At 44.2% G+C, this 18,511-nt stretch overlaps 1 protein-coding gene and 1 pseudogene across 3 annotated transcripts in view; both read right to left on the bottom strand.

Moving 5' to 3' along the window:
- ACOT7 (acyl-CoA thioesterase 7) overlaps positions 1-10,650 on the bottom strand; it is a 176,305-nt gene extending 165,655 nt beyond the window's left edge. The window contains exon 1 of one of the 3 annotated variants that reach the window (XM_036744361.1): positions 10,184-10,650. In XM_036744361.1, coding sequence (XP_036600256.1) covers positions 10,184-10,314 — 131 coding nt within the window. In that variant the 5' untranslated portion in view covers positions 10,315-10,650. Of the gene's footprint in view, positions 1-8; positions 57-10,183 lie in introns of those variants that run through there. The other 2 variants (XM_036744360.1, XM_036744363.1) reach the window with 2 other exon arrangements.
- A 1,588-nt stretch (positions 10,651-12,238) lies between these two features.
- Positions 12,239-12,881, bottom strand: LOC118837468 (annotated as a pseudogene).
- Positions 12,882-18,511: the final 5,630 nt, after the last annotated feature.

Genomic DNA, 18,511 nt, shown 5'->3' with positions numbered 1-18,511 from the left:
TTCATTACCTGTGCCTCCACCCTCTTCAAGCCTTCTCAGATTGAGGGGATGAGGTGAGAATGGTCATCTTACTAACCACACAATAAAGAAGTTAATCATTGATGTGCTTAGAATGGAAAATGAGTAAAAGAACAAAGTCTGCCTTCCTACAACAATCCTATCATGTTCTCATTCCAGAGGCTCTTGAAGCAGCAAAAGCAGAGGGTGTCTGTGTGATGGATGGTGTGAAGCAGAGTGAAGATTCCCAAAGATGCTCTTCCAGGCTTGGAGACAAACAGTAAGTGCCTGCCACCAGCTGGAGGCCCAACAGACAGCTGTGCCTGCTCTCCAGATAGCAGTGGAACTAACGAGGGAAAAGAGGAGAGGGTTTCCCTCTGCTGGGTGGGGGAACCTGGGTTCAATTCTCTACAAACATTAAATGCTTACTATAGACAGGACACCATGCTAAGTGCTGAAGTCCCAAAGACAATACCAAAACAATCCCAGCAGTACTTGTCACAAGCACTGGGTCAATTTTACCTCCACAGGCAGATAGATTGTACAAGACAGATGGGGTTTTCATTTTTGTCCCTTGCGCAGAAGCAACAGACTGTTTACAAAGAGGGAGGAGTAAAGAGTGGAGTCTAAAAAAATTAAGTCTAGGGGAAAGATCTTTGAGAAGCTAATTAATTAGTGAAGACAAGTTAGGCCTCCTCAGCTCTTAGCCCCATCCCACCAAGAGAGGCATCCTGGGCCAGAAGAAGTGAGAATTGGAGGCTGTGAGGCCTGCCCTTGGCCCACTTGACAGGATTTGGAGTGTTTTCTTCCAGACTAGTGATGTCCTAGGTATAGGGAGTCTATCCCCTCAGCACACCAACAAATGAGTGGAACCCGGGCGCCAAGGAGGTAAGGGACATGCCCACCAATGTGTCAGAGGCAAGACCTAACTCACTGACTCTCTAGCCACTAGACCCAGCTACTCCTCTCACAACGATATGGCAACATGATTAAAAATATAAATTTAAAAAAAAAACTTCATAATGGCCTGGGAACAGGGCTACCCCAGAAAGCAAGCCATGACTGAGTATCACTTCAAAAGCCTGGAACTAAAAGGAGATCCCTTGGGAAAATGCTAATCCAATCCCAAATGAAAATGGAAGGCAAAAATCAGTTGAGTCCATTGTGACACAAAATGAAATATACCAAACCCATCCAGACCTCTGAGCAGAGTACAGAATCAGCCTAGGAAAGCCCTGCCTTAGCCTAATGATTTTGTTTAAAAAAAAAAAAACCAACCTCACCAGGCCATGAATTGCCCTGAACTTAAAGTACCTGACAGTCACATTTTTCATGTAATTCTAGGCCAGAGGTAAGACCAGCCTTGGATTCTGTGGCTTACCTTTTTCTTGCAGTATAGGCAGCAAGGGGCCTGAGAGAACGCCTCTGGTTCACCAAAGCCAAAAAGCCCAGGGCTGGGCCTGACGCTTTGTTCATTGGGTCAATTCAGTGAAGCACGTTGCCCAAGGAAAGAATTCAGTTCCCTCAGAGTAGGTTAGCCAGGAGCTAATCGCCATTCACCTCCTGTGACCTGCTTCCCCAAATAGCAGCCAATGCAGTGGCTCTTTTCCAAGGCCCAGCTCAGCTAAGAGCCCGCCCATTCCTCAATAAGCCTGCCCACAATCCCAACAGTCCCTGATTTTACTCTGGATCCCCCCTCCCCTAACACCACTGCTTCCTCCCAGAAAATGAATCACCAATTCAGCCAGCAGGTGTCCATCATGCTCCCCTCCAGGTGGGAATAAAAGCTTCCCAGCACCTTCAGGAGGACCTTTGGAACCTCATTGGAAATCACTAAGTGCAGCCTGAACCAAAGCAAATAAAGACACTCTTACATCCCACCTTGGCCTTGGCACCTCAAGGAAGATCCATAAATGAGAAGCTCCTCAGGTGCCACCTTGGTGATAAGGGGCATAGCTATAGGCTTCAAGGTTCACAAAGCACTTTGCTTTCTCCTGTGCTTCGCCCATGGGATAGAGGCAGCCTTTTTTTACAGGCTGATCTGAACCCAGGACTCTCCTAATTCATTATGCAGCACTCTTTCCACTGTGCCATGTCATGGGCCCAATGGACGGACGTTGAGACTGCATCCAAGAAATACTGCTTGGTGTGCAGTACAAAAACCCAGAAGAGGTAAAACCATCACTCCGTCTTATTTTTACAAATGAGCTGGAGGAAATACTGCCATCTCAGGGCATCAGGGTCAAGGGCCAGGCCAGGCCAAAGAGCCCAAGGAAAAAGCTGACCCAAGGGAAGACTGAGGGAGCCACTCTCACTGGAGCAGTGCGCATTTAGGCGATGAGCCAGGGATGTGGCTGGGGACAAGCTAAGGCCACTGCTAAGCAGGGATCATACCTCAGGTCCCTATCTCACAAACACCAAGCTCTTAACAATTAGGGAAAGGGTCTAGACCAGGAAACATTCATGACTCCATGAAAGCCATGACTACTGGACACGTTATTTGGGTAGTGGCAAGGGAAGAGTCTGGAAAGTCTTGGTTATATAGGAAATACGGAGCATACATTCTGCAGCTTACCAGCTGTGTTAACTTTGGACAAATCTGCCAACACTTGAGCCTCAGTTTTCTTCTGCAACAAGGAGACAACGCTAGCCCCTGCACCTCACCTGTAACTAATAGTCTTAAGAGAGTTGCCTGGGATACTACAATGGCTAACATTGACATAAGGCTCGCTATGTGCCAGGCACCGTGTGAAGCGCCTTACAATTCTTATTTCATCTGATTCTCACAACAACCCAGGAAGGTGGGTACTATTACTGTCCCCATTTTACAGTTGAGAAGACTGAGGCAAACAGAGCTTTTGACTTGATTTGCCCAAGCTCACACAGCCAGTAAGTATCTGAGGACAGATTTGAACTCCGGTCTTTCTGCCTCCAGGCCTAGCACTTTAGCCACCTAGCTGCCCCACTAGGAGGTTAAGTGATTTGCCCATAGTTGCAAAGCTGGGACAAACAAGTCAGAGACAGGATTTGAACGCATATCTCCTGGACTCTCAGTCTGGCCCACTATCCACTGTTATGGGCAGTCTCTCCCCTGGACAAAGAGGGTGTTTAATAAGCATTTACTGAATTACAATTTGGGAACCTTTAGCTCTCCAAGGTCCCTGTGGGGACACGACAAAGTCTGGTTTCCCTCTCCTTTTCTTTGATTTCTCTTGAACCGTAATATTTTCCTTTGTACCAGAACTATGAGAACTCCTCATGAGAACACACCTTCCTCCTATGCAGGCCCACGCCTTCTTTGCAGCTCATGGTCTTAGAGACCACTGAGAAGCTAAGCATTGCCCAGAGTCTCGCAGCCAGTGTGTGTCAAAGCAAGACTTGAACCCCGGTATTCTTCCCTATCCACTATACCCAGCCTGCCTCTGACAAGGTTAAGAAAATCAAGTAAGATTTTAGATGGCAAAGTGCTAAATAGATACAAATTATCATCATTAGGATTGTTAAAATGTTTTACAGTTACAATACAGTCCAAAATATGTTAAAGGCCAATTGCTTAGTAAAACTTAAAATGCACCAGTCTCATTCAGGGGTAGGGAACCTGTGGCCTCGAGGCCACATATGGCCCTCTAGGTCCTCAAGTTCGGCCCTTTGACTGAATTCCTAGACTCCTGGTCTAGTTCCTTAGGAAGAAATGAAGCGGCCTGTGTGTTGCTTGGCACTTTCAAGCCAATCTGCCCAAGCTAAATTGTTGCCTTTTAAAACCCTTCTATCTGAGCCGAATTATCTAAAGTTGCATTTTATGACAGCTCTTTAAAAAGTTTATCAATGTATGTACACAGCAACAGCCACATCGTGCAATAACTGATTTTGATAGACCTAGCTCTTCTCAGCTATACAAGGATCCAAAACAACTCCAAAAGACACACGATGGAAAATAGTATCCACATCTAGAGAGAGAACTTTGGAGTCTGAATGCAGATCGAAGCTGACTATTTGCTCTTTTTTTTGTTCTTTCATTTTGTTTCTTCTTTCTCATGGTTTCTCCCATTGATTCTAATTCTTCTTTACAACATGACTGATGTGAAAATATGTTTAATATGAATGTATATGTAGAGCCATGTATCAGACTGCATGCCATCTTGGGGAGAGGGGAGGGGAGAGGGGGAGAACATTTAAAACTCAAAATCTTATGGAAGTGAATGTTGAAAACTAAAAATAAATTAATTATTAAAAAAGAAAAAAGTGTATCCATGTAATTCATATTCTTTATAAATTCTGTGTCCTTAGCCAGCTTCTCTTTCAGTATAACGAAGCAGATACCACTGAAAGAGTTATTACAAAAATGTATCAAGTCTACTGGAGTTTCTTAGGTTAACCCATAGCACATCAAAGCTAAACCAGCTATTCAATATACGGAGGAGGAGAAGAAAAGCTGGATCTGGGGGCAGGGAAATATTTGCATCTAATATCCCTGGATATGGGTCTGAGGGCCAAGACATATAGGGAATCGATCATTATTTAAGTCTAAAAGCCAATTCCCGCTGGAGAAGTGGTCAAAGGAAATGAACCAACATTCTTAAAAGAAGAATAACAAACTATTATAGACCATCGGAAAGACCACTCCAAAATCCAAAGATCAGAGATGTAGCACTAAAAGGGATCTCAAAGGCCACTGAGGCCAAACCAATCATTTTAGACTGAGGGAGGGGAATGATTTGCCCCTGGTAGTAATTGCCAGAAGTAGGGTCTGAACCTAAGCCTTCCGCCTGCAGCATCAGGGCTCTCTCCACTGTACTAGGTTACCTAGAAGCTTGAACCCAGCTAACTGGCAAAGAGGACAAATGCAGGGAAGAGACAATGCTGAAGGCCTTCTGAAGAGACGAGTATATCAATGCACTGTTGGTGGGACTTCGAAAGGGTCCAGCTGCCCCAGAAAGTGACTGGGAATTAGGTCAAGGAAAAATGACCAGCCGGAAACCCCACAGCAAGATAGAGAGTATAAGGAGGTCCCACATACACCAAAATATTCAAAGCAGCCCTTTTTGTGATAGCAGAGCACTAAGAACAAAGGAGATGCCTGTGGATTGGGGAATGGCTAAGCAGTTATGGTACATAAACGCACACTGATGCATCATAAGAAATGACAAATGTGAAGAATTCAGAGAAGCATGAACTGATACAAAGTGTAGTAAGCAGTACCAGAAAACAACACTCCCTGATGATTTTGGTATTTGCCACATGAGCAGACCAGAACGTGTTCTAAAGCGTGAACGCGCTCTCCAAGGTCTCTATTATACATCGAAGCAGGACCGCCCCCCCCCAGCCTCTTCCACACAGTGTAGCAGCATCAAAAGTGCTCGGAGCATGTGCAATTCCCCTGATAGAAGTGGAAACAGGAAGACCAACAACAACAAAAATCTGAATGCTATAAAATTATGAGGCAGCTCAGTGGCACAGTGAACAGGGTGCTGACTGACCCCTTTCTGGAGTCAAGTCAAGTAAAAGCCTCAGACACTTACTAGCTATTTGACCATAGACAAGTCAGTTAATCTGCCTGCCTCAGTTTCCTCATTTGTAAAATGGGATAATAATAGTCCCTACTTCCCAAGGTTGTAGTGAGCATCAAATGAGATAATTGCAAATAACTGTGAAGTACCTGGCCCACAGTAGGCACTGTATGAATGTTAGCATGATGATGATGATGACTAGATTTAGCCCCAAAGAAAAGATGAGGCTGTACATCTCCTCCCCTTTTCTTTGCAAAGGCACAGAAAAGGAAAGGAACCCTTGGTCAGGCTCGGAAAACTGTAAATACTGTCAAACTGGGTTGATGTGTTGATTGTTTTGCTTAACCACTTTTTTTCTCTCTCTTTTTTATTCTTTCTTACAAGGAATGGAAAGGGAAGGGAGTGTTTTGGAAAATAAAAACCGAGGGCCTGGACTTGTGATTGCGGCCATGAGAAACGAAGTTGGCACAAGTGTCTGACAGCCATTGCTGTTGCTCAGTCATATCCAGCTACTCATAACCCTGCGGACCATACCACACCAATACTGCCCATGAGGTTTTCTTGGCAAAGATACTGGAGGGAGTTGCCATTTTCTTCTCCAGTAGATTAAGGCAAACAGAGGTTGAGTGATTTGGCCAAGGTCACACAGCTAGTCAATATCTGAGGCCACATTTGAACTCAGGTCTTCCTGACTCTAGGTCCATCGCTCTATCCACTGGGCTATCTAGCTGCCCTGTCAAGCAGGTTTATTGAATAACTGACAAAAGATATTTTATTGGTAAAAATGTTTAAAGAAAAACCATTTTAAGTCATTAAGCTTCACCTCAGTGAGATTGCTCTTTATTTAGCAACTCCAATGGCAATGTGTAAACTCTTATCTCTGCCAAGCCACTATCAGGTGAGATGACTCTCTACTGCTGCTTCCAAGTTCAAGTTTATTTATTTAACACTATTGTGTACAGTGCCATTCAAGGCTACTTCCCTTATGGAAGGCCCAGGTGCACACACTCAAGCTACTTCATTCTCTCTACATCAGTAAAAACCAACCAACCTGGGGAGTGGGAAGAGAATGGCTTATTGGACTATGACCCTAAATGGACTTTCTAAGCAAAACTAGAAACTAAAATTACTCCTCCCCAGTTACTTGGCAATGTTTCCATTCGAATTGAGTTCTTTCTTTTTTCCCTGCCTTTGCAAAGAAATGGGGGTGGGGGTGGGAAGGAAGGGAAGGTACATTCCCATTTCTCTTCTTTGGAGCCAAATCTCCTCCTCCTCTTCCTCCTCCTCCTCATCATCACCGCTAACATTTATATAGTGCCTACCATGCACCAGGAACTGATTTGTGCCTTTTACAAGTGGGGTCCCAAGAAATCATAAATTACTCTACCAAGATAAAGTTGAAAAAAGCATTATCTAGACGACCACCATCAAAATCACCTCCTGGTGGTTTCCTAGCATTCATATTCACAGGCCCAGAACCAAAAAAAGAGTCTAAGCATTTATAATTGCATAATCGTGTCCTGGAAATCAGAATCCAAGATCATTACTAAAGGCACTTCAGGAAGCCAATCAAATGCCCAATCTGACTATGTTTTTAAGAAGACAGGCATTCGGGAAGGAGTGGGGCTTGCTTAAGACCCCATCTGTGGAAGTTAGCTTGTTGACAGTGTCTGGCCTTCCCATAAATGATGACACAGTCTCCCTGCAATAGCCCCTCTCCTCCCACTCCAAAGTCATTCCTTTTCAAGTTTCCAGTTGCACCTCCTCTTCAAGTCTTCAAAGATTCAGTGATCCTGAGAGAAAAATCTTCCTGATTTATCCCAGCAACAGAATGTCCATCCATCCATCCATCAGTCTGTCTGTCTCCTAGACATCTAAGCTGTTTGAAGGGAAGGACCTATTTCTGCTCCTTCAAAAGCTCCATAAGCATAACCTGATGGGTTACAAAGGCACCCCTTAACGTAGTAGTTTCACTCTTTACTTACTGAAAAAAAAAAAAGTCTTTTCTCTATTTCCAACTAAGACTTTGGAAGCTACCAAAGAAAAGAGACTGTGAAGGAGATTTGGGGCAGTCACATAGCCCAGCAAAAGGTCCCAAATTCTGTCAACCAGAGCTGGCTCAGGTTACATGACAAAAATTAGAAACCAGGATGGCTCCAGACGATAGGGCAGCATGGAGTGCCCCACTCCACTACAAAGTAGAGAAAGTAAATGCCAATTGAACTGGTTCTCTGCCATTCCAAACTGAAGTCCTGCACCACTACTTCCTAGTGCTGGATGTGGCAAGGAGAAACAGGGCCACACAGAGAGGAGGTATATTTCTCAAAGGCAACAGAAATAGATGCAAATCAATGGAGACAAAGGATCTGGGGGAAAGCAGCTGGTCTGCAATACCCAGAGATGTCATTTTAGGGAGTGTCACAAAAGCACAGGCTCCCGATAAGGAGGATTGAATGAGACAATTAGTACAATGCCTGGCACATGGCAAGTATGATATAAATGCAGCTAGGTCAACAGTGTTTTTTGGTCTTTTGATTTGTAAACAACTGTAGTTGCAATAGGCAAGAAAATGTACTCAATGGACCCTACCGCAAAGTGGGGAGAGTTCAGCCAAGGTGAACAATAACCAGGCCTTGCCACTTCCTGCCTCTGTGACCTTGGGCATCAATGCGGTCCCATCAAAGTTCTCCAGCTCAAGGGGACTTCAGAGACTGTCAAAACCAAACCATCCATTTTACCCATGAGGAAACTGAGGCCCAAGAAAGTTAAGTGACTTGCCTAGGGTCACAGAGGGAGCAAGTAACAAGCATCAAAGGCAAAGCATCACTTTACCTTTCTGGGTCTCAGATTCCTCAGATATAAAATGAGAGAATTGGACTGGATTATTTCTAAACTAAAACCTTCCTAATTTACATATGAATAAGGTCAGGAGAAGATCACAGAGACGATTAGAAAGCAGCAAGCCCAGGGCTCTAAGTGTAAGGAGGAAAAAAGGTAACAGATCTTCCTTCCCTCTTGCCAGCTGACAATGTATCTCCCAGGCCCTTCTGGCTATACCAGTTTGGGGTGGGGGTGGGGGGGACCAAACCAATGAACAGGATACCAGGTCTAAATTCTACCAGGCTGAAGCCATTAGAAGGTGGGAAGGGAGGAGGATGGCAGATCATTAGGGTTGGATAAGTAGGTAGAGATGGGATACAAGAATGGGGGATCCTCAAGTGGGAATTGTCCACTAATGGTACAGAGGACAAAGGGACAAGGAGCTGATGTGTTCGGAGAAGGGGATGTTTTAAGGAGATCTGTACAAGGTGAATAGATTTAAGACAAGGTGAAGGCAAAAAATAAATAAATAAATAAAAGCTCACTCAGGTCGCATGTGAGTAAGGGAAGATATGTGGGCTAAGGAATGGAAGCTGCTTGTTTTGTTTGGTTGTTTTTAATTTTTCACTTTGGGGGTGGGGAGGAGAGGGAGAGAATGTGAGAGATGAGAGTGTGGAGATCAGTTCCAGAGGGGGTTGGCTTTTTGGTTGGTCTTACCCAAAGTGACAGTGTAAGAGGAAGAGGATGAGGTGTGGACCCAGGAAGAGGAAGGGTTTGGGGTAGAGTCCCAGGGGAAAAGCTATTTGGGGGCAAATAAAAGAATGAGAATGAGCCCCAGAGAGAAGGTATTGGGGTAGGGGGGAGATGGGTATCATTGAGCATGGAGTGGGGGGGGGGGCGGTGGAAGCATCAGAATAGGGCCTGGGGTAGGTATTTGGGAGATGAAGTAAGAAGGTAGAGGAAATAAAAGGATGGGCCTCAAACCGTGTGTGGGGGGGTGTTATGGGGTAGGAGATAAGAGGGTGAGAATGGAGACTAGGCCTACACCAGGTTGGGGGGGAGGCATTTTGGTGAGGTTGGAGGTTAAGAAAGTGCGAAAGGATGGGGCTCAGTTTGGGAGGCAGAGAGGGGAATAAGGAGCGAGAGAGGAGAGGAAGGGGATAGCACGGAGGAGTGAGGTCAGAGGGTGAGGGTCACTGTGGGGGATAAGACTTTGGGGTTGTCCTGGGGGGTGTTTGGGAGGTGAGCATCACTGGGGGGATGAGTGAATAGAGTCAGTGAGGGAGGACCACCAGCTGAGGGGGTGAAGCGAGGAATAGGGAAAGGGTCTGGGGGCGGCTGGGGAACAATCAGGGGGTGCTGATGAGGGGATGGGGTTCATCCTGGGCTGCTGAGGGGAGGGGAGCGGGAGGATGGGCGAATGAGGCTCGGCGGGGAAGGGGCGGTGTGGGGGGCTGGGATTCATAGGGAGAGAAGGCTCATCCTGGGGTGTCGGAATCCCAGGGAGCAGGAGGGCAACCGGGCGGTGGGGGTTCGAACCGAGGGGGGAGGGGGCCGGAGAGGATGCTCAAGGAGGCTCGGCGGGGGAGGGGCGGTGTTGGGGGGTGAGAAGCAGCGGGAGGGAGGATGGAGGGGCCTCCTCCGGAGTGGAGGCGGTGGGGGGGGGGCCGATGGGACAGGGCTCGGCCCGTCTCGGCTCCGCTCGGCCCAGCTCGGCCCTGCTCGGCCCAGCCCGGCCCAGCCCGGCTCCGGGTGGTGACTCAGGCGGCGCCGAGCATCCGGATGCTCCAAGCCGGGCCGCGGCCGGTACCTGCTCCGTGAGCGGCCCGGGCCCGCGCCGCCTCGGGACCCGCTGTTACCTGCTGATCTGGATGGCGGACGGGGACGCGGTTTCTTCGCCCGACATGGTGTCGCCGCTTCCTACGCGCTGCGGGGACTCGCCGGTTTCCGAGTGGCCCAGGGAGGAATGAATGAGGCCGGGCGGCGCCATGGAAGGGGAGGGAAGAAGGAGGGAGAAGGGAGGGATGGGGCGGGGCGACCGCGCGGAGAGACCAATGAAACGCTGCTTCCGAGGCCAAGCCCCGCCTCCAGCTCTAGGCCGCCCCTCACTCCGCCGAGCCCTGCCTAGCCGCGGCGCCTCCGCCCGGCACTGAGCAGGCACCGCCCTCCGGGGGCGGAGGAAGGGGAGGGGCCGAGGCGCGGGCGGCCGGCGCTGTCCTCGCTGCCCTTGCTCCTGCCTACGGCTCCCCACCGCCTGCCTGCGGGGAGGACGGGGCTCGAGGGGGGCTGCTCGCGAGCGCCCTGGGGCAGTTGGGCGGAAACCGCCGCTTCTAGAGCGTTCCGCGGCCGTTAGCTCCCGTTTCAAGTCCCCCCACACCCGAAAGCGAGCCCACTTAGGCCCCGCCCGGGCTGCTCGGAATGGAGCTTTGCAGCCTGGGCGGCTCCCTCCCAGCCCGGGCTGCGGGGCTTTCCGAGCCTCGCGTGAGCCAGAAATGTTGGTCAATCTTAAACATTTATCAGGCCTCGGACACTTCCTAGCTGTGTGACCTTGGCCAAGTCACCTAACCCTGTTGGGCTCAGTTTCCTCATTAAGAAAACTCCAAACGAGTCACTTACTTAGTACCAGGGATTTGTGCTCAAGGCTGTGCATACAAAGAAAGGCAAAAGATCATGCCTGCCCTCAAGGAGTTTGCATTCTAACTGGCGAGACAACTGCCAGCAAATACATATACACAAGCTGTATACAGGATAAACCACGGAACTGTTGCTGAAACCATTCTGAACTCCCAAGACTGGAGAAAAGCCTAAAAGCTGGTTTGGCCAATCAGGAGAGACATTTTGGTCCACTCTGAGCTTCACCTACCACAATGCTTTGCATGGCTTGGCATAACAGACAAAAGCATTGCTTTGCTTGAACCCAAAATGCCCCTTTCCTGGGTCAGCAACTACAAAGTCAGATGAAACTGACCAGGAGCAGCCTTCTGCCCCGACCAAGACACCATCCTGAATAACAGGACTTCATTGTCATATGATGGTTAACATATATGGAGACTATAATTTTGGCTGACACCGGCCTCCCAATCAAGGAAGGGAGAGAGGGGTGAGAGGGAATTACTCTGAAGGTATAAAATCCCCTTTGTTCATCTGTCCTTGGGCTCATTTTAAGGTTCACAGTGAGCTCCCATGCATATCTAGAAATAAACATGCACATGCAGCCTAATTCTGTCTTTCTTAGAATGAACCCAAGTAATGGTTAACAACAGGAAATAAAGAAATGCCCCCAGAACATCCACATCATCTGGCACTGGCAAAGATCTCAGGTTCTTGTTTATTTTACCTCAGCCCATTTTTTTTTTTAAAGAAAGAGATTGTTTATATAAGATCCAGGACATTGCAATAAATATTTGCATCCGGAACTTTCTGTTTTTTCTTCACCTAGTTTCCAAACCTCAGCAAGGAAAATGCCATCCCTGCAGGAAAATATACAGGATGGCGTCGAAGGGAACCTACTTTGCTTAATTGGGGTGGTTTTCATTGGACTTGTGGGTAGAAGGCAGGGAGTCTTCTCCTTTTTAGGGGGTCCTTGACCCTCCCTGGCAATCTGGAGAAATCTATGGGCCCTTACTCAGAAGCATGTTCTTAAATAAAATACTGAAGATGACCAACGAAACCCCAGTTCTATCAAAATTCAGTTATCTAAATACAAAACTAAATGCACAGACCCCAGATGAAGAACTCCTGTTAGTAGGGATTAGGATAGGGAAATGAGATGTGAGATTTCATTGACAGAAAACACATAGAGAAGTGATTGCAATGATTTTTTTTTTCAGGAAGTAAAGTGCTTTTATTTAAGAAGCTGGCTATACATGAGGGGAACCAAAACTGAGAAAAAGCGCAACATTCTGCGGAAGGAGTTACTGGGAGGAGGCCATGATACTGGAAACTCTCAAAGTTCATCTTTTCCACCATGTATGTTCTTGGGCTTGATACTCTCTTCTTGGCTGCAAATGAAAACCTGTCCTACCTCGTTGGAGCTCCAGCCACATTTGTTCATCCATGCTTTCAGCTGGTTGTCTGACAGATCTCCCAGCATCTCGGCCAGCAGCCAGAGATCAATATGCTGATATGTGATGCCCACAACATGGCAGAAAAATCTTCAGAGCCTGTGATGCCATTAAGGAGAAGGAGATCCATGTTCTTATCTAGGGCATTCCAGAAAGCCTGGAAATGACAGGTCTCCAGCAAGTATCCCAAGTACAGAATCTGTCTAATGGTCTGCTCTTCTTGAGAAGCCTGGTCAATCATGCATTTGCACAAGGTGAAGTCCAAGTTGGGGAGACTGGTGAGGGCATTTAGCAGAATCTGGGCTGTCACTGCGGTCTGGAAGAAGGCTGGGTTGAACTGGTATAGCTTGAGCAAAGCCAAATTGGCTTCCAGGTCATAGATGTTCTCCTTGGCCTGGGTCTCCACATAGTGCTTGGGGGTGGCCAAGTTCTCAGGTCTATACCTGTCAATGCCCTTCCCCATGTTGGTGCACTTCTGCTCAAACAATGACATGTCCTCCCCCTTTTCAAAAGCAGACACTGGGTCCAGAGCTGCAACAGGAACAGGAAGGGATTGTAATAATTTTTAAAAGGGGTTGGAAAGGTTTATAACTACATAAATATAATTTGCAAGCCCTGCCCCACCCAGAAAAAAATGCCAGATTTCAGAAGAATTAGAATTATGGGCTCATACATAGATTTAGAACTAGAAGGGATTTTGTTGTTATCGTTCAGTCATGCCCAATTCTTTGTGACCCTATTCGAAGTTTCCTTGGCAGAGATACTGAAATGGTTTCAGATGAGGAAACTGAGGCAGATGGGGTTAAGTGATTTTTTTCCCAGGGTCATACATTTTAACCCAGGTCCAGACTTAGTATTATATTCACTGCTCCACCGAGCTGCCCCAGAAGGGATTTTAGTTTGGATTTTAAAATCCATCTAGTTCAATTCCCACATTTTAGAGATAAGGAAACTAAAGCTGGCAAGTGGTTTACTCCAACTAACATAGGTCCCGTCACAGGGCCATTGATTAGAGCTGCAAGGGGACTCAGAGGTCAGAAAGTCCAACTCACCCATCTTATGGAAGAGGTCACTGAGGTTCAGACAAGTTACCCGACTCGCCCATTGCCTCACAGCCAGTAAGTAACAAAGTCAGGATTTGAAACCCAGTTTTCCTAATCAGGAACTCTTTTCTTTAAAAAGAAATTTCAATTTTATTTTAGTTTCTGTTCCAAATCCTATCCCTCTGCCCATACCATTGAGAAGGCAAGAAAAAGAGAACCCATTACTATCTTGTGTGTTTGTTGTTGTTCAGTCCTTAAGTGATGTCCAACTCTTTGTGACCTTGTGAACCATAGAATGTCAAGGCTGTCCATGAGATTTTCTTGGCAAAGATTCTGGAGTGATTTGCCATTTCCTTCTCCAGTGGATGAAGACAAACAGAAGTTAAGTGACTTGCCCAGGGTCACATAGCTAGTAAGTGTCTGAGGCCACATTTGAACTCAGGTCTTCCTGACTCTAGGCCCAGTACTCTATTCCCTCAGCCTTCTAGCTGCCTCCACAAATATGGATAGTCATTGTATAGTCATGCAAAACAAATTTCCACATGAATCACGGAGAGAAAGAGAGAGAGAGAGAGAGAGAGAAAGAGAGAGAGAGAATATGCTTCAGTCTGCACTCCAAATCTATCAGTTCTCTATCTGGAGATGAATAGCACGTTCATCATTAGCCCTTTGGAATTGTGGCTGGTCATTGGGTTAATCAATCATTAAGTCTTTTAAAGGCGATTATCTTTACAATATTGGTGTTACTGTATAAATTGTTCTCATGGTTCTGATCACTTTACATCAGTTCATATACACCTTCCCAAGTTTTTCTGAAAGTGTCCCCTTCATTATTTCTCACAGTTCAATTGTATTACGTCACATTCATATAACTTGTTCAGCCATTCCCCCATTGATGGGCATTTCCTTGGTTTCCAATTCTTTGCCACCACAAAAAAGAGCTATTAGAAATATTTTTGTACATGTGGGTCCTTCTTTGATCTCTTTGCAGTATAGACCAGGTGGTGATATCTCTGTCTAAAGGTATATTAAGATTAATACTTTTGGGAGCATGTTACCAAATTGCTTTCCAGAACGGCTAGATTGTTTCACAGCTCCACCAACAGCGCCTTTATGTACCTGTTTTTTCCAAAGCTTCTCCAGCATTTGTCCTTTTCCTTTTTTATAGCTTAGCCAATCGGACGGGTATGAGATGGTATCTCAGTGGTGTTAATTTGCATTTCTCTTCTTATTAATGATTTAGACCCTTTTTCATATGGCTATTAATAGCTTGGATTTCTTCCTCTGAAAACTACCTGTTTGAGCATTTATCAATTGAAGAATGACTCTTATTCTTGTAAATTCTCTATATATTTGGGAGATGAGACTTTCATCAGGGAAACTTGCTGCAAAGATTTTCTTCCCAACTTCTCGCTTTTCCTCTAATTTTAGCTACATTGGTTATGTTTCTGCAAAAACTTTCCATTTTTATGTAATCAAAAATATCCATTTTACCTTCTATGAATCTCTCTAAATTTTCATTGATCATGAACTCTTCCCCTATCCATAGATCTGAGGTGTGATTTCTTCCATGCTTCTCTAATTTGGTTATATCTCCCTTTATATGTAAACTGTGTACCCATTTGGAGCTTTTCTTGGCAAACTGTGTGAAATGTTGGTCTATATCTAGTTTCTGCTAGACTGTTTTCCAGTTTTCTCAACAGGTTTTGTGTTGAAAAATTAATTCTTGCTCATTGGGATCTTTGGATATATCAAATACTAGGTTGTTTAGGCTCTATTTCTCCTCAAATTACTTCATATCTCTAAGTCTGGGTGGATGTTGTATCTCTCCAGTAAAAGGGAAATTCCTTGAAGGAAGGGATAGTTTTCTTTTTGGCTTTATACGCCAGTACCTAGTACAGTTTAGGTATTCAATAAATGTTTTAAATTGAATTGAAAAATAACCATAAACATATATATGCATACATATATGTATATGTGATGCATTTCAACTTTTAGAAAGTTGGCCTATGTATAGATCTGAATATGGATTCACAGACCCTTTCCAATAAACTCCCAACAAGCTAAAAGCCCCTCATTTTGCAGATTAAGAATCGAAGGGAAGCAATTCAAAACAACATATCTATTAATGGAAAAACTAGGGGCATAGTAATGAAATGCAGTCATATGTTTGTTTACCATAAGCTGCAGAGGAAATTAGTGTCCTGACTCCATAATCACATCTCCTTAAGGCCAAAGAGAGCTGGTGTTTAGACCTGGAAGACAACCTAGAGATCCTCTAATCCAGGGGGTTCGAAGAACTTTGTGTTCTGGACCTCTTGACTGGTCTGGTGGAACCCCTTCTCAAGATAATGTTTTTAAACTCATAAAACTCTTGGTTGGTTTTTTTTTTTCACAATCATTACATATCTTTATTTATTTGCCTGGAACAAAAACATAGCATCTTGTTGTTTTGAATAATATTTTATTTTTTCAATTCGTATAAAAACAATTTTTAACATTCATTTTTTAAAATTTTGAAAACTCATGTATATTAGTATGTAAGATTATCAAGGAAACCAAAAGTTAGGGAAAATAAAGATGTGATTTTTTTTTTCCCAGTTGAGTTCCCCGGACCCTGGGAATTCTAAGGGATCCATGGATCCCAGGTAAAGAATCTCTTGTAACCTCTTCGTTTTACAGCTTAATAAACTGAGGCCCAGAAAAGTAATATAGGTCATGAAGGTATAGTGCAAAGGGTGACTAGCCAATGAAAGCCTAGTCCTTCCGAGCTTGAATAGCATGCTCAGCTTTATAGAGTTCCCACATAGACTTCAAATTATGCACAGATTATGAACGTTTCAGGTGTGCTTACCTTTTTTAAAACTTTGAATAACATTTTTTCCAATTACACATAAAAACTATTTTAACGTTCACTTTTAAAAAAAATTTTGAATTCCAAATTCTCTCCCTCCCTGCCCTCCCTGAGACAGCAAGCAATATGATATAGGTTATACTTGTGCAATCATGCAAAACATATTTCCATATTAGCTGGACCTTTTTTGATTGGCTGCTGAGCCCGAATTGAGTAAGCATCCTAAGAGCTCCCTTGGGGTAACTCAGTCTCTTTCCTAACTGACTGCTTTAGAGTGAGGAGGCAGCAATAGCTGTAAGCCTCCCCGTGGGAAGAGAATGAAGGTCACCTACCTACTCTTCCCACCCAGGGTGACGTGGAACCATGAACAACAAGGCCATGTTTTGCTTTGTCTGTCTTGTATCTATTCTGTGCTGTCTTAGGTGAAGTAGTTCTGGAGATGGAACAGACCTTATGAACTTCAAAAGGTTGGGAATAACTAGCCAATCAATGCAGTAAGCAAAGTGGAAACAGTCCTGGAATACGCTCTGAATTCCAAGTAGGAATTTCGTCAGACTGGGCTCTCCTTTGTCAGGCCCCATCATAAAGCAACATAAACTCACAGAATATCATAGCCAGGAAGAACTTTAGAGATGACTTAATTCAAGTCTCTTATTTCACATATGAGGAAGCTAGAGCTTAAAGAGATTAGGTGATTTACTCAAGGCCGTGAAAATAGTTCGCTGTTGAGCTGTAACTTAAATATTTATCAGGTCGTTGGATTTGGATTGCAGGATTTCCTATCATTGGAGTTCTTCAAATGGAACTTGACTACTTATCATGGCATTTTTGGAAGGGTTTCTGCTCAAATTGAATTAGATGGCCTCTGAATTCCTTTCTGACTTTGAATAGTATATATCTACCAAACTTTAAGAATTACGTCGTCATCTGTAATATCTGAACACAAAGTCAACTGCACCAAACTCTCTGAGGTTCTCCATAGTTGTAAAATTCTTCCATTAAAGCTTTTTTTTTCTAGAGAGATATAATTTTTAAAAGACTACAACTCTTCAAGCAATCACCAAGCAAGCATATTCAGTTTCACTTATTGCCAGCCAACACATCTCACTTAATATGACACCCAATCATTACCCTCAACTTCTCTTCAAAGAACCAGTGGGGCCTGTGACCTAGGAGATGCAAATAGCTTTTTCAAAGAAATAAAATTCAACAAGTATGGGGTGGCCCAAAAGTCTTTAGCTTAAAACTACACTAAGTTTTTTGGGACACCCTGCATTTATTGAGTGCATACTCTGTAGGTAATATGGAGCTCTAAACTTTTGAAAATTGTGTACCCCATCGTTAAAAAAAAAAAAAACTTTTGTGAATGGACCTCAATGTATGTTTACCTGAATCTTTGAGACCATAGGCAAATGACTTAAACTCTCAGTGCTTTAGACAACTCTCTAAGACCATAAATTACAAAGAAGATGTCAACCTGTATTAGTAAAGGAAATTTCCTCATCTGAGAGTTCTGTGTTCCAGTCCCTAACCTGATCTCAGTACCTGTTCTTTGGTCAAACATGTTATGTACGTTGTGAAGCATTCACAAAAAAATAGAAATTTAAAAAGAATGAGATGGATGAAATTTATATTTAAATGATTGTGTATTATTTATCAATGGTGCAAAAACCCCTCTTTGCTCTCTAAAATGAGAATATTTTTAAGTGACTGAATATGTTTCATTATTTTTGAAAATCTTGTTTTAACATATTTCGTTAGAGAACTCCAAAGGTCTGGTTCTAAGTTCATTTTTATTTTGATGAGTGGTTTGAATAGTTGCAAGGGTGGGAAAAGATGTTTCAGAAAGGTATATCCATCCAAATGAAAGAATTGCATTGATGGTTATACTTCCTAAATCGTGAGACTCTTTTATCAATCCTATCCATCATTTATGCAAAGGTTTTTGGTCACATTCAACTGATAAATTCCATCTTCTCTGATGCCAACTGTCATTTTTACAAACTAATCAGAAGTTACTTTTAAATTTTAAACATGGATTCAAAACCCAGTAACACTCTTTTCAGAAGAATTTTAATAGGTAAGAAAATTCTGTTTCCAATTTTTTAAGTGTGGGGTTTTTTTATATATGATATATGCATCATTTTTAGCAACAGAACACATCAAGATTTCTTTCGAGGTGTTCATAATATTTTTTTTTACCTGGAAGCTTTTGATTTGGGATAT

The sequence above is a fragment of the Trichosurus vulpecula genome, chromosome 2 (assembly GCF_011100635.1).
Source record: "Trichosurus vulpecula isolate mTriVul1 chromosome 2, mTriVul1.pri, whole genome shotgun sequence".
In the NCBI taxonomy this organism is placed as follows: domain Eukaryota; kingdom Metazoa; phylum Chordata; class Mammalia; order Diprotodontia; family Phalangeridae; genus Trichosurus; species Trichosurus vulpecula.
This window is presented reverse-complemented; position numbering and strand designations above follow the sequence as displayed.